Raw genomic sequence first — 25,092 nt, 5'->3', positions numbered from 1 at the left:
GAGAGGCAGTGGAAGAGGTTGCCCAGAGAGGTGGTGGATGCCCCACCCCTGGAGACACTGAAGGTCAGGCTGAATGGGGCTCTAAGCAACCTGATGGAGCTGTGGGTATTCCCATTCACTGCACGGTGGTTGGGCTAGATGACCTTTAAAGATCCCTTCCAACTCAAAAGACTCAGTGATTAAGGATCTCCCAAAGGCATATATCATTTTATGTGTTTATACATCATCTTGTGCAGCTTGAATTATAAATAGAAAACATGCTTGAATGATAAAAATACAGGAGACAGAAAATACTGAAGAAATTTCAGTCAGAGAGAATCATTTAGGGACGCATGAAATCACTTCTTATTTCATTTTTCAGATTACAAGAGATTTATGATCTCCTGCCATGAGAACCACTGTTTATTTTACCATGATATTTTCCAGTCAGAACTCAGACAAAGTTTAAAATAAGTTGGTAGAAGAATTCAGTAGATAAAATCCCAGTAAGTCACATTTCATTATGAATCTGGAACTCACTAATTCTGAACAAAAGGAATAAATAAATAACTCAGTCCAAACAGACCTTGCATGTTGCTATATTAACTTTCATTAAAAGTAGTATAAATCCACATTGTATTCCTCCAGGAATTTTAATATGTACAAAGCAACAATACTGTACTGATTGCAGCACCTCACTTATCTTATTCCAATGGAGAACCCAAAAGGAAAAAAGAAAAGCAAGTGGAACATGGACGTGCATGAGAACCACCTATCTGAAAGAATACCAGTGATTAGTAGAAAGCCTTGCTCTCCTTTTTAACTGAATTTAAGTGTGTCTTCAGTGGATGACTTCAGGCAATCACCTTGCTGTCAACCTCTGTGGTTATGTAGAAAGATAAGGATACCTCTGTGGCTTTTGAGCTCCATTTTGTAGCCAGTGTCATGGAGCTTTGTAAGTTGTGTCAGAAGAGGCTCAGGTTGGATATCAAGAAATAGATTTCCTCTCAGAAAGAGTGGCGAGGTACTGGAACAGGCTGCCCAGGGAGGTGGTGGAGTCACTGAGGTTTTCAAGACTTGTGTGGATATGGCACTGGGGGACATGGTTAGAGGGCATGGTGGGGATGGGTAGATTGTTGGAATAGATAATGTTAGTGGTCTTTTCCAACCTTGCTGATTCTATGAATTTCTGACAGAATAAGACGTATTTCCCTGCCTTTGTAGCTTGAGATGTTGCCCGTACATATTTCCAAGTCCTTTCCAGTCTAAGGATTAGAAGTGTTGCTGACACCAAAATAATAAAAATATGCACAGATGATGTTTCAGAGTTACGTATCCTATGTGAACCATACACCTTCTCTTGATGAAGGGAGATTTTCAGCAGACTTTATTTTTAAAAATTGCAGTTCATCTCTAGCACTGCATTTGATAAATGACTTTACTACAGCCTTAAGAGACAATCACTTCTGCCATTTCATGGCTATCCTGCAAAGGAAGAGACGAGAACAGAGGCAATGCGCACTTTCTGAGAAAATAATCTTTAAGTTATGTTTTATAACACCAAAGACTGTATTTTACCTAAGTTTCCTTCAGCTTTACCACATCATAAGCAACAACTCCCACCTACTATTTCATATTCTATTTGTACTGTAATCTCACCAGTAGCCTGAAGAAGATCAAAATTGACTGGAGAATAGTAGAAATGGTTCTTTCATCCATGGCTTGCTAGTTAAAACAAAAGAAATCAGACATCCAATCGCCAAAATGATCATGACAGCTTATTTTTAAGTTATTTCTCTCGTAGTATCAGAAGTTCACAAAGATCCTACAGAAAATTCACACACAGTAATAGCTTTCTACCTCTAACAGACTTACTAGGCAAAATGGGGAAAAAAATGCTATGTGCTTATATCAAAAATAAGAAAAGAAAACCTCCTATTTCTTCAGAATAGTTGCAAAAGACTGCTAAGGAAGCAGATATGAACACTTACTCAACTCTGAAATATGTAGTTATCCATTTCTTAACCTGAGCAGTTCACCATAGGTAATAAAGTTGTACAGACAAGTGATTCAACAGGAAAAGAGCAGAAGCAGGTTGGCATATCAGCATAATGCCTCAGCTGCTGTTATGCTAAAAGCTTCCCATGTGCCATTCTGGAGCCTTTCCATGCAACACACAGTCTTCACTCAAGTCTCAAAGTTTGCAACTTTGCACTCTCTCCGCTGGGAGGACACCACAGCAATGTCTTCCTCCTTGACCTCTATCTCTGCATTGTTCTCCTAGCTCTGCTCCTGCAAAGCCTCAGATTATTTTGTCAGCTTTCCCATGGACTGTGATTGCTAGTGACTCAAGAATCTTCCTTTTTCTACTCACTTTTTCCCACATTCCCATTTTGTAACTTTTATGCAAAAAAAAAAAAAAAAAAAAAAAAAAAAAACATGAGACCTAGTGAAAAATATGGTAAATAACAGTCCATTAAATATTCCAATTACATAAGCAGAAACAATCAAGATGGAGTTTGAGCCAGTCCCAGTGAAAACTATGAATTTATTATCTGCGAAGTATTGCTACAGATCTCTGCCACACTGGCAAGGATGCTCAGTGGAGAAGAGTAATTTGGGGAGCCCCTGTGATGATTTTCTTTCTTGGCTGTCCATCAGAGAATATTTGTCCCTTAAGTTTCTTTCCCTTCCCTCCTCTCTACTTCCTTTTCAGTTTTAATTGTCATCAGTACTAATCATAATCACTAAAGCTGTTATTTGCCATCAGCTACGGACCATCTCATCATCCTTTGTGCAACAAGTAAGATTGAAAATACTACTGCATATTGAAAGAAAGTACAGAAAATTGCATTTTTGTGCACGGGATCAACAAGGTTTTATCACGTCATAACTGAACACTTACATTACTGCAATAGTCTCAACTAAAAGAAAACAAAGACTCAAAGGCAGTGCAACAATTTGATTTAATCAACATGTTCATAAAATTTACACCATTTTCTACAAAAAGATACTGCAGTAGTTAAGCACTGGTTCTATGCTACAAGATAAAAAATTGTTTCAAATATTATAAAACTCAAAAGAAAATGCTATATTTTTAAGAATTCCAATAGTCACAAGGATATTTTGGTTTTGGCTCAGCTAAAAAATTAAAAACCAAAATCACTGTAAACTTCTGGTTTTGTCAGGCTTACAGGTTCATGTGATCCATCCACTACCTAAACCAGAAAGAGAAAATCAATTAAATAACACTCCTGGGTTTAAAACATAATAGTAATACATAATATACTGGTTTTAATATACTGGTATTACATTTCATAAATGAAATATCCTTTAATATAATTTATGGCTTATAGAGTCCTTAGCTGCAAAGACATACTTATTCTTTCTTTTTGGTGAAGTCATATGGCTTCCACCACTGTGCAAATTGCAACACTTTCTTCCTCTGTTCCTCAAAGTTCTGCCTGACTCCTTTTCTCCATAGCCGCGGTTCCAAGTCCAGCATGCCACCAATGATTTCCTTTGCAAGTAGAACAAAGACAGATAATGATAAATGCTAAAGTATAATATCACTTACTGCTATTTTAGCATAAAATGTAAAAGCACTAATTATGAGATCATTTGTGCTAGCTACAAAAATTGAAAATTCTGAAACACATATCAATTCAATAACTATAACTGTAGTTGCGAGACAGTTGCCTCACTAGAATTGTTGTAAGCACAAAATATCCTAACATTCCAAGACTGTTGATGCATTTCTATATCTGTGTCAAAAAATGGGAAGCTGAGAATAAAGAAAACTACTCACTTTGCTCTCAACATTTTTGAAGTTATATTACTTCCTAATCCCTCTTCAAACTTCTGTAATACTGACTCTTTCAAGAGCTGATCACTGTGACATAGTAAGGAAAAGCACTTTCTATATGTACTCTCTATGCCATAATGGAGTAATTTAACCATGTATGTATCACACTAGGAGTTGTCTGTGAGCCTGTGTGTGTATGACCTCTATTTTATACAAGTGGCAGTCAGAGTGCCTATATGAAGGTATCACCATCCTGAATACCCTATTTTTAACATCTTTAATAGTAGCAGTTATTTTCCATCTATCAGACTATATGTCAAATATCTAGAATTCCTATTGATTCAAAAGAAAAATTGATCTATAATTCTAAGTATCAAGCAGTAAAGCAATCCTTTATTCACAAGCTAAGTTATAATGACTTACCATGAAAAGGCAAGTAATGAACTGTGATAAGGTACATCAAAGTGACTGTTGTAGCAGCAACTGTTTTAATTACTCAAAATTTACACAACTGTACAGAGTACAACTGGTAAACTGATTTTGTATACAGTACCTTTCCGAAGTAGTGAGGGAACTTGTGTTGATCTTCAATGATATGAGCAAACCCTCCTTGAAGGCCAAAGTCCACTGAAAAGTATGGTAATCCTTTAGGAACCTATATACAAAAAAATGCATTTTTAGATGTTTAATAGACTGCAAGCATTTAATAACCTCCCCACAACTTCTTGAAGAAAGTGATTTTACAGTTAGTATTATCACATTTTATTTTAAATCACTTTCGAAACCACTTCGTGCAGTATAAAATACAGTTCACTAAGACCAACAGGTAAAGGGAAAAAAAATACAATGTCAACTAGACACCATAAACAGAAAAAAAAGGACTGCCAGGTGGCAGAACCTGGAGGGCACCACTATACGTCAGGTAAGAGACTGGGAGGGACAGAGACAAGTAAACAGCTAGACAGCAGCATGCACACTGAGCAAATGGCTTTCTGAGTCCACAGCTTTGAATTACATGGGATGAATACAAATTTTAAGCACATTTACTAACAATAAGGTGGCACGTTGTACGAGGAAATGGTTACTCAGAGGAAACATTGATACTCTTCATGAAGGAGGGGGAAGGGAAACATCTCTACATGGAATACATTATTGGAAAAACCAACTAAATGACTGGAATTATGATTAACTGCCAAAGTGGATAATTTCATAATTTGCTTATTATTTGTTTCTGGATTTAAAGTTTACAAAGCCTCAAACTCATACATATCTTCTCTGCTATGGTTCAAGTAACTGAAATTTTCACAAGGTTTTCCTTATATTGCTTGTGGATGGATTTTCTTCAGAGCAGCCCACACAGAGCAATGTTTTGGACTGGTAACTAGGCCAGTGTTGATAATACACCAGTGCTTATTTATTGCTGAAGAGTTCTTGCTGCACCGTCAGTGTCAGTTGTCCCAGCTGTGCCCCGTCCCAGCCCATTGCTTACCCCTGAGTTTGTTTACTGGAAGGTGCAGAGTAAGAAACAGAAAGGCTCTGATACCATGCAAGAGCATTGGCTGCTTAGGCTCATGTGCTAGGGCTCTGCCTCTAGAAAACTGGTCCCAATTTCTGCACACAGTCAGCCCAATAAATGTCACACTCATGTCTGCTTCTCATTCAACACAACACCATTTCATACTGCAACTCTATTTTCCTCAGGTCAGTATCTAAACTGTACTCTCATATGTTCTGGAAGGCAATTCTTTTCTTTTTTTTCCTAAAATAATGTTAAAGTTATACAACTGTGAAACACTTTACACACAGATGCATTTTATTAATTTAAAGAAGTGCCCTGAATTAATTTGAAAAGTGATCTACCTTCAAATGGGTACATAATACAATCACAAAAACATATGATTCGTTAAAAAAAAAAAGTCCTGATGCTCTATCACAAGACAAGAAAATTATACTTTGTTTTCTTGAGACATGTGTTGACTTTCCCTGTTACGAAAGGCTAAGAAGCAGAAGAAATCCAAAGCATACCAACGGACCAATTTTTGAACTTAACAGTTTCAGAATTATTCATTTAAGATTCATACGCAAAAATGTTTCAGCTCCTTTGTTGTAGAAATAAAAATTCATAATACTATTTGCATCTTCACTTCATAAATTTAAACAACACCAAAGGCTCTTCCAGGTCAATGCAAAAGATACACCATATTCTTTCCCAGACAGCAATTTGCAGATCTTTGATCTATCTTAATTCTTAAAGTTAATCAAGAAAATTATGCTGGTACATGTACTTAAAATGCCAGCTTTGTTCTCAAGCAGTGTTTGCAGCTCAGTCCATCTGTTGTTGAAATAAATGGGAATCTTTTCTAACGTCAATTAGGCGTTCAGTCAGACTCCAATGCTCATCATGTCTATGCCATCTCCTGATCCACTAATTCAATTGCGCTCCTTTTCTTCTCTCTTTGAAACAGTTAATAACTAAAACAGATGAAAGCAATTTGCTGAAAATGTCAGTGTTCAATACATTTCATTACTTACAGATTTCCGAACATCTTTTGAAGAAAGATCAATTATCTTCTTGTTCATGGACCACTCTTCATCAGACTCCATTATAGCTTTCTGTAAAATCATTTATCTAAATGAGAAAATAGCCCTTCATACAGCAAAGAACTCACTTTCCAATGGAGTAAAGCGAACTTTGCACTGCAAGTACTAGTTATTTCTTAACAAAGTAATTTTGGTTTTGGTAATCTTTCTGATTTCGAGAATATACTTTATAGAGGAATGATTTAATATCTTTAAACTCACTTAATTCTATTCCTTTTTTTCCCCTGAAATCTATCTTTTGCCTGACAAGTTATCTCTAATAAAAAACTTCCAAATTATTAGGAACTAAAAGGTCTCATTTTCTTTTTACTAAGCTCTTAACAAACCTGTACTGATTTCATTATGCCATATTAGCCTTTTTTATTCTTTTATCTTCTTTTCCTTTTTCCTATTTTTAAACTCCAAAACGAAAATCCAAATTAGGAGCCTGACTGCACTCAAACACCTGTAAAACTGACTTTGCATCTTTCGTAATATGGAAGTGTGTATAGTGTAGGTACCTTTCTCATTGTCATTTAATTTTCATTTACTGTGTATTTTAATGGTGAAAACTTTCTGAAAAAGTTTAACACAAATGACACTGCATTGAAGCTTGTACTTCAACTTTATTAGTTTTCAAAGAAAATACTCAATGCACTTAAAACAAAGCCAATGAGATGAATCATGTGGACAGTTACAAATGTGTTGTAAAAGTTACTGCGTTGCTATTCATCACACTGACTTCCACTTCGTTAAAACAATTACATTATTTATTTCCAGAGAACAAGAACATTTTCAAAGAACAAATAAAATAATACACTCATAAATACTGAAGTATGTGTGTACTCAGTCAAATTTACCCTTATAAAAGCTTCTTTTTCAGATACTAAATCAACACATTTGTTTAAAGATCAAGAAACATTTCTTCATCAGAAAAACAAAAAATTACTTTTTCAAAACTAGTACTTCAATATAAAAAAACTTTTCCAGAAATAATTTATGATAAATACATTCAAATGACCTATAGAAAATGCTTTTTTCATATACCTTAAAGTAGATTGGAGCCATATCTCCTACTTCTTTTGGAAGAGGAATGCATTCGTATACCATATGATATCGTTTCTTCATACTCATATTTGTTTCTATAAAGACACAGTCCAAGCCTTTAGCTTCAAACATTTTCACCAGTGCCGTTCTAAACATCTGTTAAAAGAAAAAGAATGTATCATTTGAATTAGCTTTTCAAAGCTTCCAGATAAAATATTTTATATTTTTTCACTAATAGATATATAATTCCTTAAAAAATTATAATAAAATGGAACAGCGGTGATCACACTAGGAATATTCTACTTTATTCAACAATCTAATACAAACTGTATTTCTTACAGTGCAAACATACAAAGTCTAGGAATCTATTGTGAAATATGCATTATACTTAACAGTATAAACTCAGTTCCAGTTAATATCACATTTATTATTATTATTATTATTTACAATTGGAACTAAAACTAGGTTGAATTTCATAACTATGAGGTACCATAAGAATTAGGCAACCCAGGAGGCTCCTAGACTGTATCAGGGATAACTTCCTGAGCCAAGTAATAGACATCCCCACCAGAGAGGATGCAATGTTGGATCTACTCCTCACCAACACAAGTGAATTGATTGGTGACATCAGGATTGGAGACTGCCTGGAACTGGCCTTGGAAAGAGGCACAAAGAAGAGTAAAAAAGGCTTCGAGAGACTTATCATGAGAAAAGGAATGTCCAAGAAGGCGTACCCCCACTACAGAGCAACACAGGCAGGCTGGTAACAATGGACAAGGAGAAGTATGAAGTACTCAACAACTTTTGTGCCTCAGTCTTCACTGGCAACTGCTCTTCAAGCAGATGGGTTGGGAGGGGAGAACTGGGGGAGCAATATCCCTCCCACTGTAAGCAAAGATCAGGTTTAAAACCACTTGAGACAACTGAACACCCATAAGTCCATGGGTCCCACTGACATGCATCCCAGAGTCCCAAGGTAGAGCTGATATCTGAAAAATCATGGCAGTCAGGTGACAGTTCCTGGTGACTAGAAAAAAGGCATTGTCAATCCCATTTTTAAGAAATTTAGAAAGGACCACCCAAGGAACTATGGACCTGTTAGCCTAACCACTGCTCATGGAACAGATCCTCCTGGAAATTATCTTAAGAAGGAAGGGAAAGAGGTGATATGAGACAACCAGCATTGCTTCACCAAGGGCAAGTCCTGTCTGACCACCTAGCGCCTTCTATGATGATATAACTGTATCAATAGACAAGGGAAGAGCTATCTATCTGGACTTCAGTAAGGCTTTTGACATGGCTCCCTGTAACATTCTTCTCTCCAAACTGGAAAGATAGCGATTTCATAGGTGGACTGTTCAAGAGTTGATAAACTGGTTGCAAGATCATACCCAGAGGGTAGTGACCAATAGATCAGTATGGAGATCAGTGATGTGTGGTGACCATCATGGGTCTGTACTGGTACCTGTGCTCTTCAGTATTTTCATCAAGGAGGCATGGTTCATGCTCAAATACACAGTATGTTGATACATGTCACAACTCAGGCAACAGAACATGCAAAGATTTATGTATTTTTATATAAAAAAATTAGATGCGTATTTACTTTGTCAAGTGAAGTAGGTAACTTCTAAAACATGCATCATGTTAAATTCAGGCATCTGAAGACACACATATCTTGGGAAAAAAAATGGTAAATAGAGCTAAAACACGTGCAATATAGTGTAATAAAGATGGTTTTTTTTTTTCTGGCAACAATACCAAATAGGGCTTTGGCATCATTACGTTAGTTTGGTCACCAAGTAAGTGTGTGCTTATATTCCTATGGAAGCTTTCCAGACTCCTCCTACTGAATTACACAAAAGCTGCAAAATAACGTGACCATCACCTCCTAAGTACTTCGCCACAAAGAAATATTTAAACTCACAATTAACATATTCACAGAATTGATGAGTTTACCAACAAGCTGCATTTTCTAGCAAGAAAAATTCCAGGACTAAATACAGAAACTGCATTTACTTATCTTGTCTTTATCCTATTTTCCTTCATTTAGAAAAGTGATCATCTTTTATTTTGAATCATTTATTCTATGACCCTATTTTGCTAAAAGACAATGGGTTAAAATAGAGGACGCAGGATCAACATATAGACCACTTCACTCTCATCCTTTGTTTTTCCTTCTGATCATACTCATTAAGCTTGTTCCCTTCTTACACAACTTTCTGAAGCATTTCTGTTCATATATGAAAGTTCTCCTTTTTATTCTGCTCAGGGATGAGAGTAATTTACAAAGCAACACTGTACAAAAATTACATCAGCCACGAGTATCAATGCTGGGAGTACCTGTGGAAAGTCAGAGAACCCATACGCTAGACTTGAGACAAGATCAAAGTTACTTAAGCCATTTCAAACTCACATATTAACCTGATTTTAAACCTAGAAACTGTGGAAGTTGTTAATTTTTTATCTTCTTTGAAATAGTCTCTAATATATTGATGCAAGTTGTTTTTCCATTATAACAATACCAATGGTGGAATTAAGAGAGGCTGATCACTATCTATCTTCTAGGCAAAAGTTTCTTATATGTCTCCCTTTTTTTTCCTTTTCCAAAGAAAACAAAACTCAAAGAAACTTCAAAATGTATTCACATGAAAGAGAGCTTGATCCATCACATTTGGCACTTTTATTGTAAAAAAATCTTATTAAAGAAGGAGGAAATTGTATCCTAACAGGGACCTCAGATATGAGTAAGAATGATATCTACCCCAAAATCAGATTAGCTTAAAAAAAACAAAACAAAAAAAAAAAAAAAACCACCTCATGTAAAAATGTATCTTTAGCTGGTGCTTCATTATAACTGATCTTTCCTCTCTGACAATCATTTTCTTAATAGTGTAACCTAACCAGTTATTACGCTTTCTGCAAGGGATCAGCTGTACCTATGTCAGTCTTGACACATGCCTCTCATTTATTCCAGGATCTCCAAGAAGTTCTGCAACATTCTTAGGCATTTTTTTTTCTAGGGCTTATACACTGAAACTTTTCTTCAATGTTTATCATGCATCTCCCTTTACCAACTTTTGACCATTCATTTCCTTTTATAATGCAAACATGTTCTATCCCTTAGTGGGATCAAAATGAGCTGACAGGTTGGAAACTATTAAAATAGACATGACAAATATCACACAATCAAATCATAGAATGGCTTAGATAGGAGGCGACCTTAAAGATCATCTAGTTCCAAGCAGAGTTGCCATCCACTAGATCACACTGCCCAGGGTCTCATTCATCTTGGCATCCAGGGATGGGGTATCTGCAACCTCTCCAGGCACCTTTTTAGCAGCTCACCACTCTGTCAGTGAAAAGTTTCTTCCTAAGATCTAACCCAAGTCTCCCCTCTTTTTAGATTAAAGCCATTCCCCCTTGTCCTACCACTATCAGATCATGTAGAAAGTTGGTAATCCTTCTGCTTGTAGGCTCACTTCATGTGCTGAAAGGCTGCAATGAGGTCTCCCTGGAGCCTTCTCTTCTCTAGATTAAACAAGCCCAGTTATACCAATCATAAAGTTCCATCTTCATAAGAGAGGTGCTCCAGCCCTTTGATCATTCTTGTGGCCCTCTTCTGGAACCGCTCCAAGAGCTCCACATCCCTCCTGTACTGGGGGCCCCAGCCATGGACACAGTTCTGCAGATGGGGCCTCATAAGGGCACAGTAGCGAGTGACAATTCCCTCTCTCTCCCTATTGTCACTCCTCTTTTGATGCACCTCAGGATGCTGTTTGGCCTTCTGGGCTGTAAGTGCACACTGCCAGCTCATGTCCAAATTTTTGTCTATCAGAACATCCAAGTTTTTCTTGTCAGGGCTGCTCTCAATAAGTTCTTCTCAAAGTCTGAACTCATATCGGAGATTGCCTTGACCCAAGTGCAACACTTTGCACTTTGCCTTGTTAAACCTAATTAGATTCTTGTGTACCTACTTTTCAAGTGTGTACTATGTTATTCAAAACAATATTATTTTACAAAGCTGTTGGAACACAAAACAGTTTCTTAGCTGACCTGGATTTCTTCCCAGATTTCTTCATCCAAAAGAGTTGCTGCAGTATGGTGCTGTAAAGGAGCTATCAGGCAGTGACCTTCAATTAAGGACTGGTTGCTTGGCAGAGACAAGTATACCTATAAAGAGTGAACAAAAACTGAAGTGCCTATTATTCTAGAGTTAAAAATATTCTCATTGCTAAGTTGAAGAAATGCATGATCTGCTACAGTTCAAACCAATAGAAGCCATTATTTTCTACTTACAGCAAAGTATATTTGGATATAAATCCAAATACTCATACATATTTTAAAAGAATTAACAAAATGAGGAAGGTTTGGTTTTGTTTATTTCAAAGGATTTTAAGCTTAAGAATGAAATTCTGCACTTGAGTTTCTTTGATATCATTGAGATACAGATCTTAATCAGTTCAAATTTCCTCCAGTGCAGTATGATTTAGCCTTCCAGAAATCCACCTACAGTCTGTACTTAGATCTTTCATTATTGCTTTATGTTTTCCACAAATCAGAAGTTCTGATATCAAAGACTAGATTTGTAATTCACAACAGATTCATATCTTTTTTCTCCCTAATCCTTGGAAGGGCAGGGAGAATAAGATGCAGAATAATCAAAGAATCAACTGTGTTCTTTAACTCAGTCACTCTACTATTCTTTCTTTTTTATATTTACTTTTGTGCTAAATTGCTATTTTCTTACCTTGGTACCAATTGCAATAATAAGATGTTTAGAAAGTTCACTGCTGTCAAAACAGTAAGGACACTTTTCCATGCGTGCAGCAAGCTGTTGGTGCTCACGTATTGCTTTTCTTCTTTGTATTTCTTCTTCTTCCCCACTGCGTGCTCTTTTGGCTGCTTTGGAAACAAACATGTCATCCAGAGTGTAGTAGTCTCTGTCAGTTTTTTCCATAAGCTGAAAAGAGAGACCAAAAAAATTGCATTTAAATATATATAAGTTAGGAAAAAAAGCATACTTAGCTTTTTGTAATATCCTTTACTAAGAAAAAGATAAAATGTGTAACAGAAGCAGCACTGCTCCCTTCCATACAGCATCTGCAAACCATACTATTATCAGATACATTTCCTGAGAGCTGTCATACCCTGTTTCAGACAGCTTAGGTATTAAAGTACAGATGTTTAACAACAGGAAGAGGAGTATATCACTATATTCCATCACAAGTTAAGAGCTAGGTATTTCAATATAACCCTGGCAAAACTCCAACTTAAAATAGATGCACAATCTTCTTTTAATCATGTACTATCATACATTCTATTTCAGTCTTTCCCTTTCTCTTCCTTTCCTACTATCATTGCCCACTAAATCATGTTTTGTAAAATAACTAGACCATGAATCTATACTTCATCTTCATACTCTGTGAAAACATGCAAACATCTCAGGTGAACAATGCTAATTCTGTGGAGAAGTTTTTGTTTTCAATACTTTGTCTGTCTTGAATGGATCTGTTCCTGGATAGGGATAACCAACACAACTAACTTTACAAGAAACAAGGCTGAATAATTCACTTTGTTTGTTTGTTTGTTTGATAATTAATTGTTACATTTCAGGTAGGTGCCATTTATTTAAAAGAAAGCTCTGAAAATTTAGTATTAGTTATGAAGATGTGTTTGATGGTTAACAGTATCTTACAGGGTCTAAATATTTTGGAAACCCATACAGAATGGATATACCTCACCTGGACACTACTTAGAAGGAATGGTGTCTGTATATAGGAACTGGACGTGATGCTGGGGTTACAGGGCAAGGGCAAGAAGAGACAGTGAACAGAAAGAAAAGGAAAAAATTTATGTGTATTATGACACAAAATCAAATGATAAAAGATTTTACTAAGCTTCACCATGCAACATACATGTGTGGGTGTGTGTATAGCATCAGTCTTATATAATCAGCCTTTGCTGATGACAAATAAATTCCTTGTTGTATTGCTGAAATGAAGACTTAGCAAGTCTTAATTACAAAGACTGACTGTAAAGGACTTCAGAAAGTATTTACACACTTAATTCTTTCAGCTTACTCTATACAGTTATAAGATTACGTGCCATTAATACCCTAAACATTCAACATACACAACTAAAGCAAAAGTAAAAAGCTTTCAAAATAATTTTTCCAAGTTTTTCTTCTATAAATGAAGTCCCAATGCTGTAATAACTCATGCTATACTTGACTGTAATTTTACCTTGGATAGTTTCAATAATTTCCTCATCAGAATGACGGGGAAAAAAAAAAAAAAAAAAAAAACACATTGTATAGATCTGTTGATATAGGAGGTGCTAGACCTTCAGAGCATTAGCAGATTTATGTATGAGTAGTTTTGCTTCAAGAATTGCTAGGGAAATGATAAAAGTGTATTTGCAACAAATCCTAATAGACATTAAAACACTGATCGAGGTATCTCTAGCAAAGGACTAGTGCTAAATAAAGGCATTTGACAGATACGTTATTTTCTGTGATTATGTAAATGAAGTGCCTTTGTTAAGATAATGAAAGAAAACCTCTTGAAAATTCTCTTAAAGCACTTAGAAACATCTGCCCAGGGAATAACTGAAAAAGAAAGGAAAATGCATATACTGGTCTTCAAGACTTGGAGTCCTGCTCTCTCACGTACAGTAACACCAGAATCAATGACACAACTCGGTAGATACTTTAGCTGAAGCTACATCATGCTAACAGAGCTGAACACAGCAAGAAAGCTGCATTTCCTCCCAGGAGGAGCTGGTTTGCATCTGAGACACTTTTAACTTAATAGTTTGAAATAAAATATTAATATCTGAGCAGAAAAACAAATTTCCAATGCAGTCAATTTGCTAAATGTCTCTTCCGCTGAGTACAGAGGGTTTCTGAACAAAAAGATAAATACTGTAAACATTCAAAAGATTCGAAAAGATTTAGGGTCAAGGGTGTCAAAATTATGATTTGCTGAAGACTGATTTAAGAGGCTTCTCTTCAAAAATAGTCTCTCAGATATTTTGGTTAGAGACATTTTACCTCATTACTAAAACGACGTTAAATCCAACCTAAGAACATTAATAAATCTACACTTCTAACGTTTGATATCTAGAATGCACAGCTAAATAATACTGAACCTTCAGACAGACCCCTTGTAACTGTCTCCATTGTAAAGAGACCTACAAAGAATCCAGTCACAATGGACTGCTGATTTATATATGTGACTTATTGCACATAATATGGTAGCTTCATTCTATTTTCTTACAGATTCAAATCACATATTGTGCTTGGAACGGTCTCCCTTCCACCTTCAATGTTCATATGTAGCCACAATTTAAGATAACAGCAACATTAAAACAATTATCATAATTGAAACACATTCTCCAAATAAAAGAAAATCTTCCATATACCTCATAAGTAGTTAGCTTAGATATCTTGCTAAGAAAGAAAAAATAAAAAGACCATTTTTTAGACAGTAGATAATTAGCTTTCCTTCACAAAACACAGAAATCAGCTCTTACTCTTCCTGAATCTTGCAAATCCCTGAAACAGATCAACGGCTTCTTTTGAAAAATGCTCAGTACCTTCAGCACCAAGCAACTGCATTCCAGCTTCCTTAATACTACTTTATGTAGCTCTAATACATTCAGTTGCTGATGTGCATTTCCTACTGAAAGCCACTGTATATTAAAATCAACAGTTCAACAGCAGAGTTCTGTTTTTGTTGTCTTACTAAAATTCTGTACTCCTGTATTTAAAATAAACAGGAGATTCTTCAGCTGCAGAAAAAATATTTAGTTTTAGTCATCAAAAAATCCATCCTCTGTTCTACTGTCATACGAGGATAAGAAAAGTAGAACTAGAGTTTCATTAAAAGAAATACAAATAAGTACTACCTGTAGAATAGCACCACTCCATTATTACTTTTTTTTCTCTCATCTTTTAATCAATCTGCCATGAGAATGCAAATAGACATGAAACAAGACAGCTGGCAGACTATAAAGAAAAGACAGAATGGAAAACAAAACCTTGGATATCAGAAATATCATCCACAGAACAGACTGCCATCACTACTTTGCTTTCCTTGCACTTAGAAGGAAATATCTGGACAGTCATGGAAATATCTGGTTTGCTAAACACAATCTCTTTAATGTAACAGCACTCTCCACAAATGACTTAAAAATACTCTACGGATCCCATTAAGCAAGTCTCTTTCTTAACACAACAGGAACAGTAGTCAAGAATTCTATCTGCTGATGAAATGAATATTCATCTCATTAAACAGGCTGGTTGATGTCTTTCTTCTACGGTGAATAAAGTGCTGAATACAACAAGACACATGGAGGCCAAAACAGAAGGCTTATCTTAAAAGCAGTAACCATTATTAAAATGCTATCTAAAGACCAGATTTGGTTTCCTCCTGAACAACACAAGATTGCTACATTTCACATGGTAACTCAGTAAGACCAGAAAGAAATGATGATGCTGTTCTTTAGCAACCGTACTTTTCTTTATCATCTGATGATGAAAACATGGAAAAATATTTAAAATTCAGTGACTCAAATTTAAGAGTAGGTCTGAAATAAAATAAAGTCAAATACATATGTAACCTTGAGTGATATCAAAAAAATAAGAGCAATTCAGGAAACTTAATAAGTTATAGATCTTATAAAAAGAAGGGGAAAAAAAAGGAAAAACAAACAAAACATAACAAAAAATCACTGGTAAAAGTTGGAGTCCAGAAGAACGGGTGGGAAATATTCCCCAGCTGCACTAGAGAGATCTCTCAGTGCCTTCTTAAAATCTGTCAGTAGCTGTTCAGAATTCAAAATTAGAAGTCCTCAAAGTGAAGGGAAAGGGCAGAAAAAATTAAGTAATATCTTCTATTCTAACAGTGTTGCGCAGGCTTTATACAAAAGTGGAATCATGTGCATACATCACTCGTTCAATACTTCAGGATTTTCTGTAATGAACACCAATGCACAGTGCCATATTCTGCAGTTTTGAGACAGAGACCCAGTTACACACGGTCACCCTGCCCCTGAATCTTCATTTCTTGTCGTATTTTAATCACATCCTTTAGATAATTTTACAGGAGTGTTAAAATAGAATATATTTGCACCTCGAAAAAAGCATCATGACTGAAATAACAATTTCTTTGCAAATCCTCTATTATAACAATGTCCCTCTCACCGAGGTCAGAAACTTAAAGACAGGTAAAACTAACATCCAGCAAGAGTTGTGTATTCCTACTGAAATAAGATATGCTACAAGTTTCTGCCAGCAAATCCATTCAACAATGCTTTTGCTGTCTTAAAAGTCACAAAAACAAACAAAAATTATATTTAGTTCATAATATTGCAATAGTAGCAATGAATATCATCAACATATCCTCTGCCAGTAGAAGTTAAATAAAGAAAAATAGAGATTTTTAAGAGCATAATTCCTTAAAAATGTATTTCCCTGAAATGCTGCAGATGAGATACACTTACATGACAGCACTAAAATACAATAAAATGCAACTGCTACTACAGCAGAATAGATGGTATTCTTCAACTACTATTCTAGATATTAGCTTAAAAAAAAAAAAAAAAAGGTTATTCAGGAAGAAAATGGAAATTCTCTCTCCAAAAATTTCGACTCTTATTCTAGGGTGTCTGGTATGCTTTGTCAATTGCATTACTTGGCTATAAAAAAACTCTGAGCAAGTTACTGGGGAATCGAAAGAACAAGAAGACAGTGTTCTCCTAAACGCCAGAAGGGAAGAAAGTAACCATTTAAAAACTGATTTATTTCATAAATATGTTCTTCCGTACAAAACACACAGCTAGTACAAATTCAAAGGAGAAACCATGCCAAGGTGTTGCTGGAAAGTCCCTGTGCTGCAACAAGTGACATGTTACATCTGTTAAACGTGGGAGTCGATGCATTCTGGAAGTTGTGGTTTAGTTCCCAAGCCAGGCCTGATGCTACCTATACAGACATGTTGTATTTTGTGCTGCACAGAGAAATTGGCAACCACTTATGTAGCACTTTAAGTTTGAATGTCCTAGGAATATCACTGACCAGCTCAAAGTTAACATTCAGACACCCATAAGGACAACACATTCACACTGTTGTTTCTACCAGACAGTGACCAAAAAAGTAGAGCGAATCTGACACCCTCATAAGAGAGCATCTTGTCAGTTCCTCGTCTTTTGTTTCCCATTTCACTTTGCTTCTTTGGGCCCATGGGCCACATTCTTCCCTCATAGGTGCACTCCATTTTCCAACTTTTCCTTCTCCTTTGGCAAGTAACGATTACCCAGAGAATACACAGCCAGCTTTCACCTCCTACTACCCAGCAAAATGACACAGACAATTTCATGGCATGCAATTGTGAATTTTTTTCCATCTATCTGACAGAGAATCTGTTTTCCAAAGCCACGTGCAGTTTGGGCTTAACCAACAGAGACAGAATCATTATTTTGCTTGCTCTGGCCAACAAAAGGTCTGCACTATACAAATGCTTAGGAATAATCAGGAAAGACACCCAAATTTCATCCAGGAGAACACAAAAATCATCCTCTGGACTTTCATTTAGACAGCTATACTACAGTGTGGCAGACTCCCAGGAAAAAAAAAAAATTGAAAGAGAGAGATATCTGATCATTCAGTACAGGAACTCAAGAAAATGTGGGCATCTGACAATGCACAAATGAGAATGATTTGAGATGGAAAAGTTACAATGTTGTGCTGCATTTGCTGATGAAATCTTCTTTAACATATTCTTACTATTTATGTTAATTACTATATTACATAAGTAATTTCCTTATATAATATTCATTTCACGCAACATTTGATTTTTTTTTTCATTTTTACGTTATTGAAGCCAGTAGGCATCTTGGCATGGGGCTGTTTATGAAAGTAACTCTCACAGATCTGTACTCAGCTCACTCCAGGTTTAGCCTCATTTTTCTGCCAACACATGTTCAGAAGACTGGAACTGTACGTCAGTTTAATTTTATATTGATTCTGTTTTTCTTATTGCTACAGTAAAACCCCTGGAGTCCACCACACTGCTGGCAGCCTCCATATTCAGTCTGAAGTGTGCTGTGCCTCTCCCTCTGCTGGTAGTACTTGCTCTTCGGGTGCACACCGTGGAAAGAAAGCCCTACTAAAGGATTCAATACCATTTGAAAGTAAATCTCAAGTCACAGAACTCCTAATCAACAGGGATTACTCCTACATAATATACTGATTGCACCTTTTCCTCTTCAGATTTCCTCTGAAATTTTCTCTAATTCCATTAAATGCAATTAGCATGGTAGCAAAATATACCTGCATTTTTCTGATTTATTTTCAGCTTATTTTCTTGTTCTATTTTGTATCTAAGTGTTGAACTTCCTCTTCTGTTGTTTTCTTTAACACAGTCACATTTAAAGTTACTTCCATACAAGCTAATAAAAGTGCATCTGCTTGGAAAATCTGCAAAAAACCTCTATAGATTGTATAAAATGTATCAGTTTGATTTTAAATTGCCATGGCAACGCTGACGTCTTCAACTTTAAATGACAGAGTTAATATTTGTGGAATGCTGTACTCATAATATATTTTGGGAAGCTGCAAAAAAGAATAAACTATTATTTTAGAGTATAAACCTGAGTGACATAAGAACATGTCACTACTCTTAAATTTAAACACATCGTTTACAACAAAATCACCATAGAAATAAGTCTATCTCATCTCAAACTGTATTTGCTCAAGCTTTATTAAGATAAAACTTCATCATGTTAATTTTGTTACTGTAACTCCAACCTTCCTATAACCACAGAAACTGAGTTTGTAGGTTTAATCCAACAAACAATGCCACATACAGGCATTTCCCAAACTTCTCTTCCTAGTAAAATAACACGGTAAACACAGAGCATCAAAGAATTCTTACACATCACCACAGTATTTTTGAGGTCCATGTTGCTGACAGGAGAACATTGCGAGCAATTTTGATGAGTAAGGCAATTCGGGCCACCTCTGAGCAATGGAAAGCCAAGCAAGAAGCAAACAACCGACTGCTGTTCAATGGATAGGGAGCACACTCCTTGTTTCAGCTATTTGAAATGAAAACTGCACATTTTGCTACAATTAGATATCAAGACAGATAAAACTTTATCTTCAAGCCAGTGAAATGAAATGTAAGCCAGACAAAATACCTTCAACCTCAGAACACTGGCATTAGAAGTACAAATGATTAGCATGTAACCCTACAGTTATCCATGTCCTCAATTTTAAGGCACAAAACAAGCTGTCCTGCACATGTCTCCGTAGAATCATAGAATGGCCTGGGTTGAAAAGGATCACAATGATCATCAATCATTGTTTCAACCCCCCTGCTATGTGCAGGGTCACCAACCACCAGACCAGGCTGCCCAGAGCCACATCCAGCCTGGCCCTGAATGCCTCCAGGGATGGGGCATCCACAGCCTCCTTGGGCAACCTGTTCCAGTGTGTCAGCACCCTCTGAGTGAAAAACTTCCTCCTCATATCTAATCCAAACACCCCGTCTCAGTTTAAAACCATTCCCCTCATCCTATCACTACCCACCCTTGTGAACAGCCATTCCCCCTCCTGTTTATACGCTCCCTTCAAATATTGGAAGGCCACAATGAGGTCTCTTCATTTGCAGTTTATCTGGTAACCTTAGCATAAATCATAAAGAACACAAAACATTTACACAGATGTTTAACATGTGCTGCATCTATAGAGTTCCTCATTTTCCCAGGTTTTCTTTTCTAACCTGGCTCTCACAACTTGGATTTGGTTCCAAAGAACAGTTTTAACTCAGTGTCCATGCAATACACACAGAAAGCTGTTTATTGCATTCAACTGAAGCCTAGTGGAACACAGAACAAGACAAATGGAATTTTTTCTCTCACGTTTCTGTATTAATTTTTCTACAGTACACCACATGCATGCTTACATCTTCAAGTGAATGTAAAAAGCAACAATGCACAGAGCTATGTAAGGATGTGATCGTGTCTGTTAAACACTGCCCTACAAGGGCTTCCCCAGGTGAAGAAAAAACAAATGTGTTACCTAACAGCAGCAGCATCCTGCATTCTTTCAGTTTAGCTTGTAAGGCACTTGCAGACTGTTATTTTTATTTATGATGATGGAAATGCAAATAGGTACAATAGACAGGATTGTGCAGCAAGAGGAAATGATGAGCCTGAAAGCAATTTGCCATTTTACAGATCCAAACCAATGGAAGGCAATGTGCAAATTCCCTTTTTGGAAATATATAATATCAGCACATCTCTTCAGTAAATAAAGGCAGCATTACTAATGCCATTTTGTACTTTAAATAAATGTCTTAAGCATTTAAATTCATGTTATACAAATTACTGCAGAGACTTTTAAATAAAATTAGTTCATGGCCAAAATTGAAATGGTCTGATGTGCAATACAAATTAATCTTTCTCACTTGCTTTTAGTAAAACTTAATCAAAAAGCAGAAAAAAAATCCCGAGTAGAATTTCTGCATCCAAATAAAAGGAAATTTCTATTGAGGCACTGTTCCAGAAATCAGTCTCCATACACCCACAAGCATCTATTGATGAAATGAAAGGATTACGTACGTTTTAACAGCATGAATTTGGGAAAATTGAACTACTTATAACAGTCAAGGGCAGAAGGAACTACAGAGAAGTTGCTTAAAGCTAACAGTAGTAAGAACTGAATACTTCACACATTTTGTATTATCAAACTGTCAGTAAAAAAAAAAAAAATTCCTTTTTTTTTTTTTTTAGCTTTTTTGTATCCTTTAGTCAGTAGGAAGCAGTAAGACGTAAATCTGCTTTCCCTGCTGAAGAAAGTAAGAAGCAGAAATACATCAACTTCAAACTTTCTGTTTTCTTTGGGCACTGCAGTCAAATTTGAAAGAATCAGATTTTAAGGCCTGCTTTTTTACAGTTATGGAAAAGATTAGTATTGTGTATTTTATTCCTGTTACTTTAAAAAAAAAAAAAAAGCTGCTTTTTCACCCCTGAAAATAAAAGATATGGGGATTTTTCGTAATGTTTCTAAGTTTAACACATTAGCATGCATAGGACAGCTGTGGCAGAGGTTGTATTTATAAACCGAGATAACTGAAGTCCGTGCCAACCTGTTGCAAACAAAAACCAAAAAGTAGCAGGGCAAGAAAATGCGAAGAACAAGAGGGTTGTATTAGATGCAGTTCTACAGTATGAAGAACGAGCATAAGCAAACTGATACACTGGAATTTGCTTTTCATCTTAATTTAAAACCTAGGCTCAAGAGATCAAAACAACCAGCGCGGAGATGGCATACCTCTTTGGTCTGATCTTGGGGAGCTCCTGAAAAAAGGAGACTTTATGGGTGGGTAAAGATTTGTTAGGACAAGTATGGCTTGAGCACAACAGACGTTTAGACTGTGAAGCTGAATGGGAGTGAGGCATGAAATAATGTTATATTGATCATCATTTTCCAATGGGACTGTAGTAAAAATGCACCCTGTACTCATTGTTCAAAAGCAGTTGTCTTGTCTGTAGCACTAACTGCCTCTACCTGAGTTGTCACACCTAAGAAATCACAACAATAACCCAACAAAAGCAGTTCCGACTAAGTAAGATGAATGAAATTACTCAGCAGATTTTTAACAGATAGGATCTCCCTTCTCCCATCCTATGCAGGATATCATTTGCAGACCTTCAGCAGTTTCCTCCCATTGTTCTTCTGAAAGATGGCAGATTCATCTCTATGAATATGTTTTCTGCCCACAAGAAGAAAATAATTTATACGTGTCAAAGTAGTGTACCATGCCACCATACCAAAACTGACAATAGACGGTTGGATGCTAGAGTTCCTGCTGAACATAAAAGTTCCTTGCTCAATCGACACAGGAGAGATGCAAGATTTTTTGAAGACTGTCTCACTGCGCTCCCAGATAACAATACAGATGTGCTGTGAAGTACAGGTTTATAAAGTAAATACACAAACCTACACTTCTTCCCAATACTGACCTTATAATGTTGCCAAGAATACATTCTATCTAAAGATATGGAAAACTGAGTATGCCTATAGTCAGTTAATTTAAGACAAAGACACAATCACCGCCAAATGAAAATCATCACATTTTGTGGTGATAAGCTATACAGCAATGATTAAACCATTTCTTAACAGAGGAGAGAAACTAGAATGTATAATGCACCTTTTAATGAAATCCAACCGAAAAAAAAAAATCTTTGAAACTTAAATGTGAAATTGCATGGTACTGCAGGTCTTTGGCACCATGAATTATGATTTGGACAACTAAAAACACATTGCAATTGTACACTTTACAGCAGAAAGCATAACTTCACCTTGAGCAGTAATTGACATGAAGATGTACTTTGAGCACCTGCTCTAGCTCATTTAGCCAGTAAGATGAATGAAATACACAACAGATCTCAATCTTCTCTTAAAAGACTTAGCCAAGAGCTAGTCATGAAGGAACATGGAGATGCTGTACTAAGAGACATGGTTTAGTGGGAAATATTGGTGATAGGCGGATGGTTGGACTGGATGATCTTGGAGGTCTTTTCTAACCTTGGTGATTCTATGATTCTATGATTCTATGAAGCTCATTCTAACAAAACCACGTAATGTAGTGCCTCTTTGTCTAGTAAGAAAAAAGAACCACAGTACAGCTGATCCAAAGTCACTGCAAACTTAAGAGCCATCATAAACTGAAAAAAAAAAAAAAAGATACATAAACCAGAAAGCACTCTTCCAACATTACTAAGAAATATTATCCTGAAACAAATGAACAAACAAAAAAATAGAATGAACACTGAACTCAGCTGTACACTGCACTGCATTCTGACTATTTTACATTGCAAAAATCAATCTTCAGCAATTGGAGATTGCTTTTTGGAGAAAAACTCATATGTTTGGAGAAAAACTCCTACAACTGACACTCCTGCTACAAATCTGCAGCTCTCAGGAATTCTCCTAATGCGGAGGAGAACTCTCTCAGCATGTGGAAATCCTGAGACACAACTGTATTCATATTTCCATATTCAATAATTACCAATGAAACTGCAGTTTACAATTACCATATCCTCTCTCCTCCTGCTCACAGTAACAGTCCCCAAAGTATCTTGTGGTCTACAATACAAGTTCTACCGTTTTCTTCATTTGCTACTTGAATGAAAACCTCCATCATGTTAAGCATGATTTGATACAGAAGTAGTTGCTTTCTATGACAATTTTTATATTAATTGTCACTTCTTTTCATATACATACCAGTCACCTTCTCCCCACCCAAGCTGAAAAAATGCTAGGTATTATTCAAATGTCCACCATTCTGTGCCTTTGACCACACTTGAGTTCCTTCAAGTATGGGAGCATCACTGGTATACTATAGTAGCATTACATGCTTTAAGTTTACATGCATAAATTCCCATCTTTCAAAATCCCCTAAATTGTATTTATCTTTTCAATCACACTGGTGCTGAGATGATGTTTGCAGGCTCACTATTCTCAAATGAAACAGTAACAGCCTGTAGTGTTACATGCACAGGTGAGTTTCACCCAGCTTCATCATTATCATTCATTTATGATGAGAGATAATGACTTAAGTTGTAATAGAGGATGTTAGGAAAAATTTCTTCTCAGAAAGAGAGGTGAGGCATTGGAACAGGCTGCCCAGGGAGTCACTGTCCCCGGATACATTCAAGAAAAGGATAAATGTGGCAGTAAGGTTTAGAACGCACGGTGGTGATGAGTTGACAGTAGGACTGGATGATCTTAGTGGTCTTTTCCAACCTTAATGAGTCAACAACTATCACCACTCTACATGCATCAATCCTGACCTTCATCTGAATTAGCTGTCGAAATACCTATGATGGAATCTCTTTTTCTGTATTTTAGAGGACTACAGCACAATCTTGGGTGTCTGAGCTAATTTTCTTAATTCCTTTTATACCCATAAAATCATTCAGCAGGCACTCAAAATAAGACAGATGACTCACACCACTCAAATACGTACTTCTCTCCAGTGACTTTCTAAAGTGAATCTCAAGGAGCAGTTCAGATGTAAGTTCTAAAATGCTTTTTATTTTGAATTCCTCAGTTCTTTATAGTGAGCTCTAGTTTTAACAGACTTGAATAACTATTTAACAATAACAAAACGTCAGAAGTATCCCTCCTTCCAGATGGTTTCTGTACATGTTGAACAGAAGAGATTATTATGGAGCCCACTACTAACCTCCTATTATAATAAAAATTAAACACTTATTCCTGCCTTCTCTTTCCTGTTTAAAGAATGCTATTGCTGTTGCCATACTTTGGTCCTCAGCACCATGGATGAACAAAGGCTGCACTCAGCAGTTCCTCATTCACCAATGTTACATCTGACTGTTTTCAGATCACTTGAGTGAGGACCACTTGGTTTTAGTAATTTGTCAAGTTCAAGTTTGGTTTTAAAATGATGGATTTTTATATAACTAAATTCCATTTCACTGATACTACTGAGATAGTTAATCATTTATTCTCCTTTAATTTATTCCCTCATGCAAAGGAATCTTCGTAGTTGTAACCATTATAGTTAATACTAGAAACAGGGACATCTAGGTTGGAAAAGGCCTTCAAAATCAAGTCCACCATTAAACCATGTTCCTAAATTCCACAT

General features: G+C 36.2%; 1 protein-coding gene across 2 annotated transcripts in view; it reads right to left on the bottom strand.

Moving 5' to 3' along the window:
- Nucleotides 1-2,926: 2,926 nt before the first annotated feature.
- CWF19L2 (CWF19 like cell cycle control factor 2) overlaps nt 2,927-25,092 on the bottom strand; it is a 63,784-nt gene continuing 41,618 nt past the window's right edge. Inside the window, exons 13-19 of one of the 2 annotated variants that reach the window (XM_085216266.1) lie at nt 12,159-12,371; nt 11,465-11,581; nt 7,412-7,567; nt 6,317-6,397; nt 4,338-4,439; nt 3,359-3,499; nt 2,927-3,197 (exon numbers count right to left, since the gene is read on the bottom strand). In XM_085216266.1, the coding sequence (XP_085072392.1) occupies nt 3,359-3,499; nt 4,338-4,439; nt 6,317-6,397; nt 7,412-7,567; nt 11,465-11,581; nt 12,159-12,371 (810 nt within the window). In that variant the 3' untranslated portion in view covers nt 2,927-3,197. Of the gene's footprint in view, nt 3,500-4,337; nt 4,440-6,316; nt 6,398-7,411; nt 7,568-11,464; nt 11,582-12,158; nt 12,372-25,092 lie in introns of both variants that reach the window. The other variant, XM_019612085.3, reaches the window with a different exon arrangement.

This window comes from Meleagris gallopavo, chromosome 1, assembly GCF_905368555.1.
Source record: "Meleagris gallopavo chromosome 1, MGAL_WU_HG_1.1, whole genome shotgun sequence".
In the NCBI taxonomy this organism is placed as follows: domain Eukaryota; kingdom Metazoa; phylum Chordata; class Aves; order Galliformes; family Phasianidae; genus Meleagris; species Meleagris gallopavo.
The sequence above is the reverse complement of the archived record's forward strand: the minus strand, read 5'-3'. Positions and strand labels throughout refer to the sequence as shown.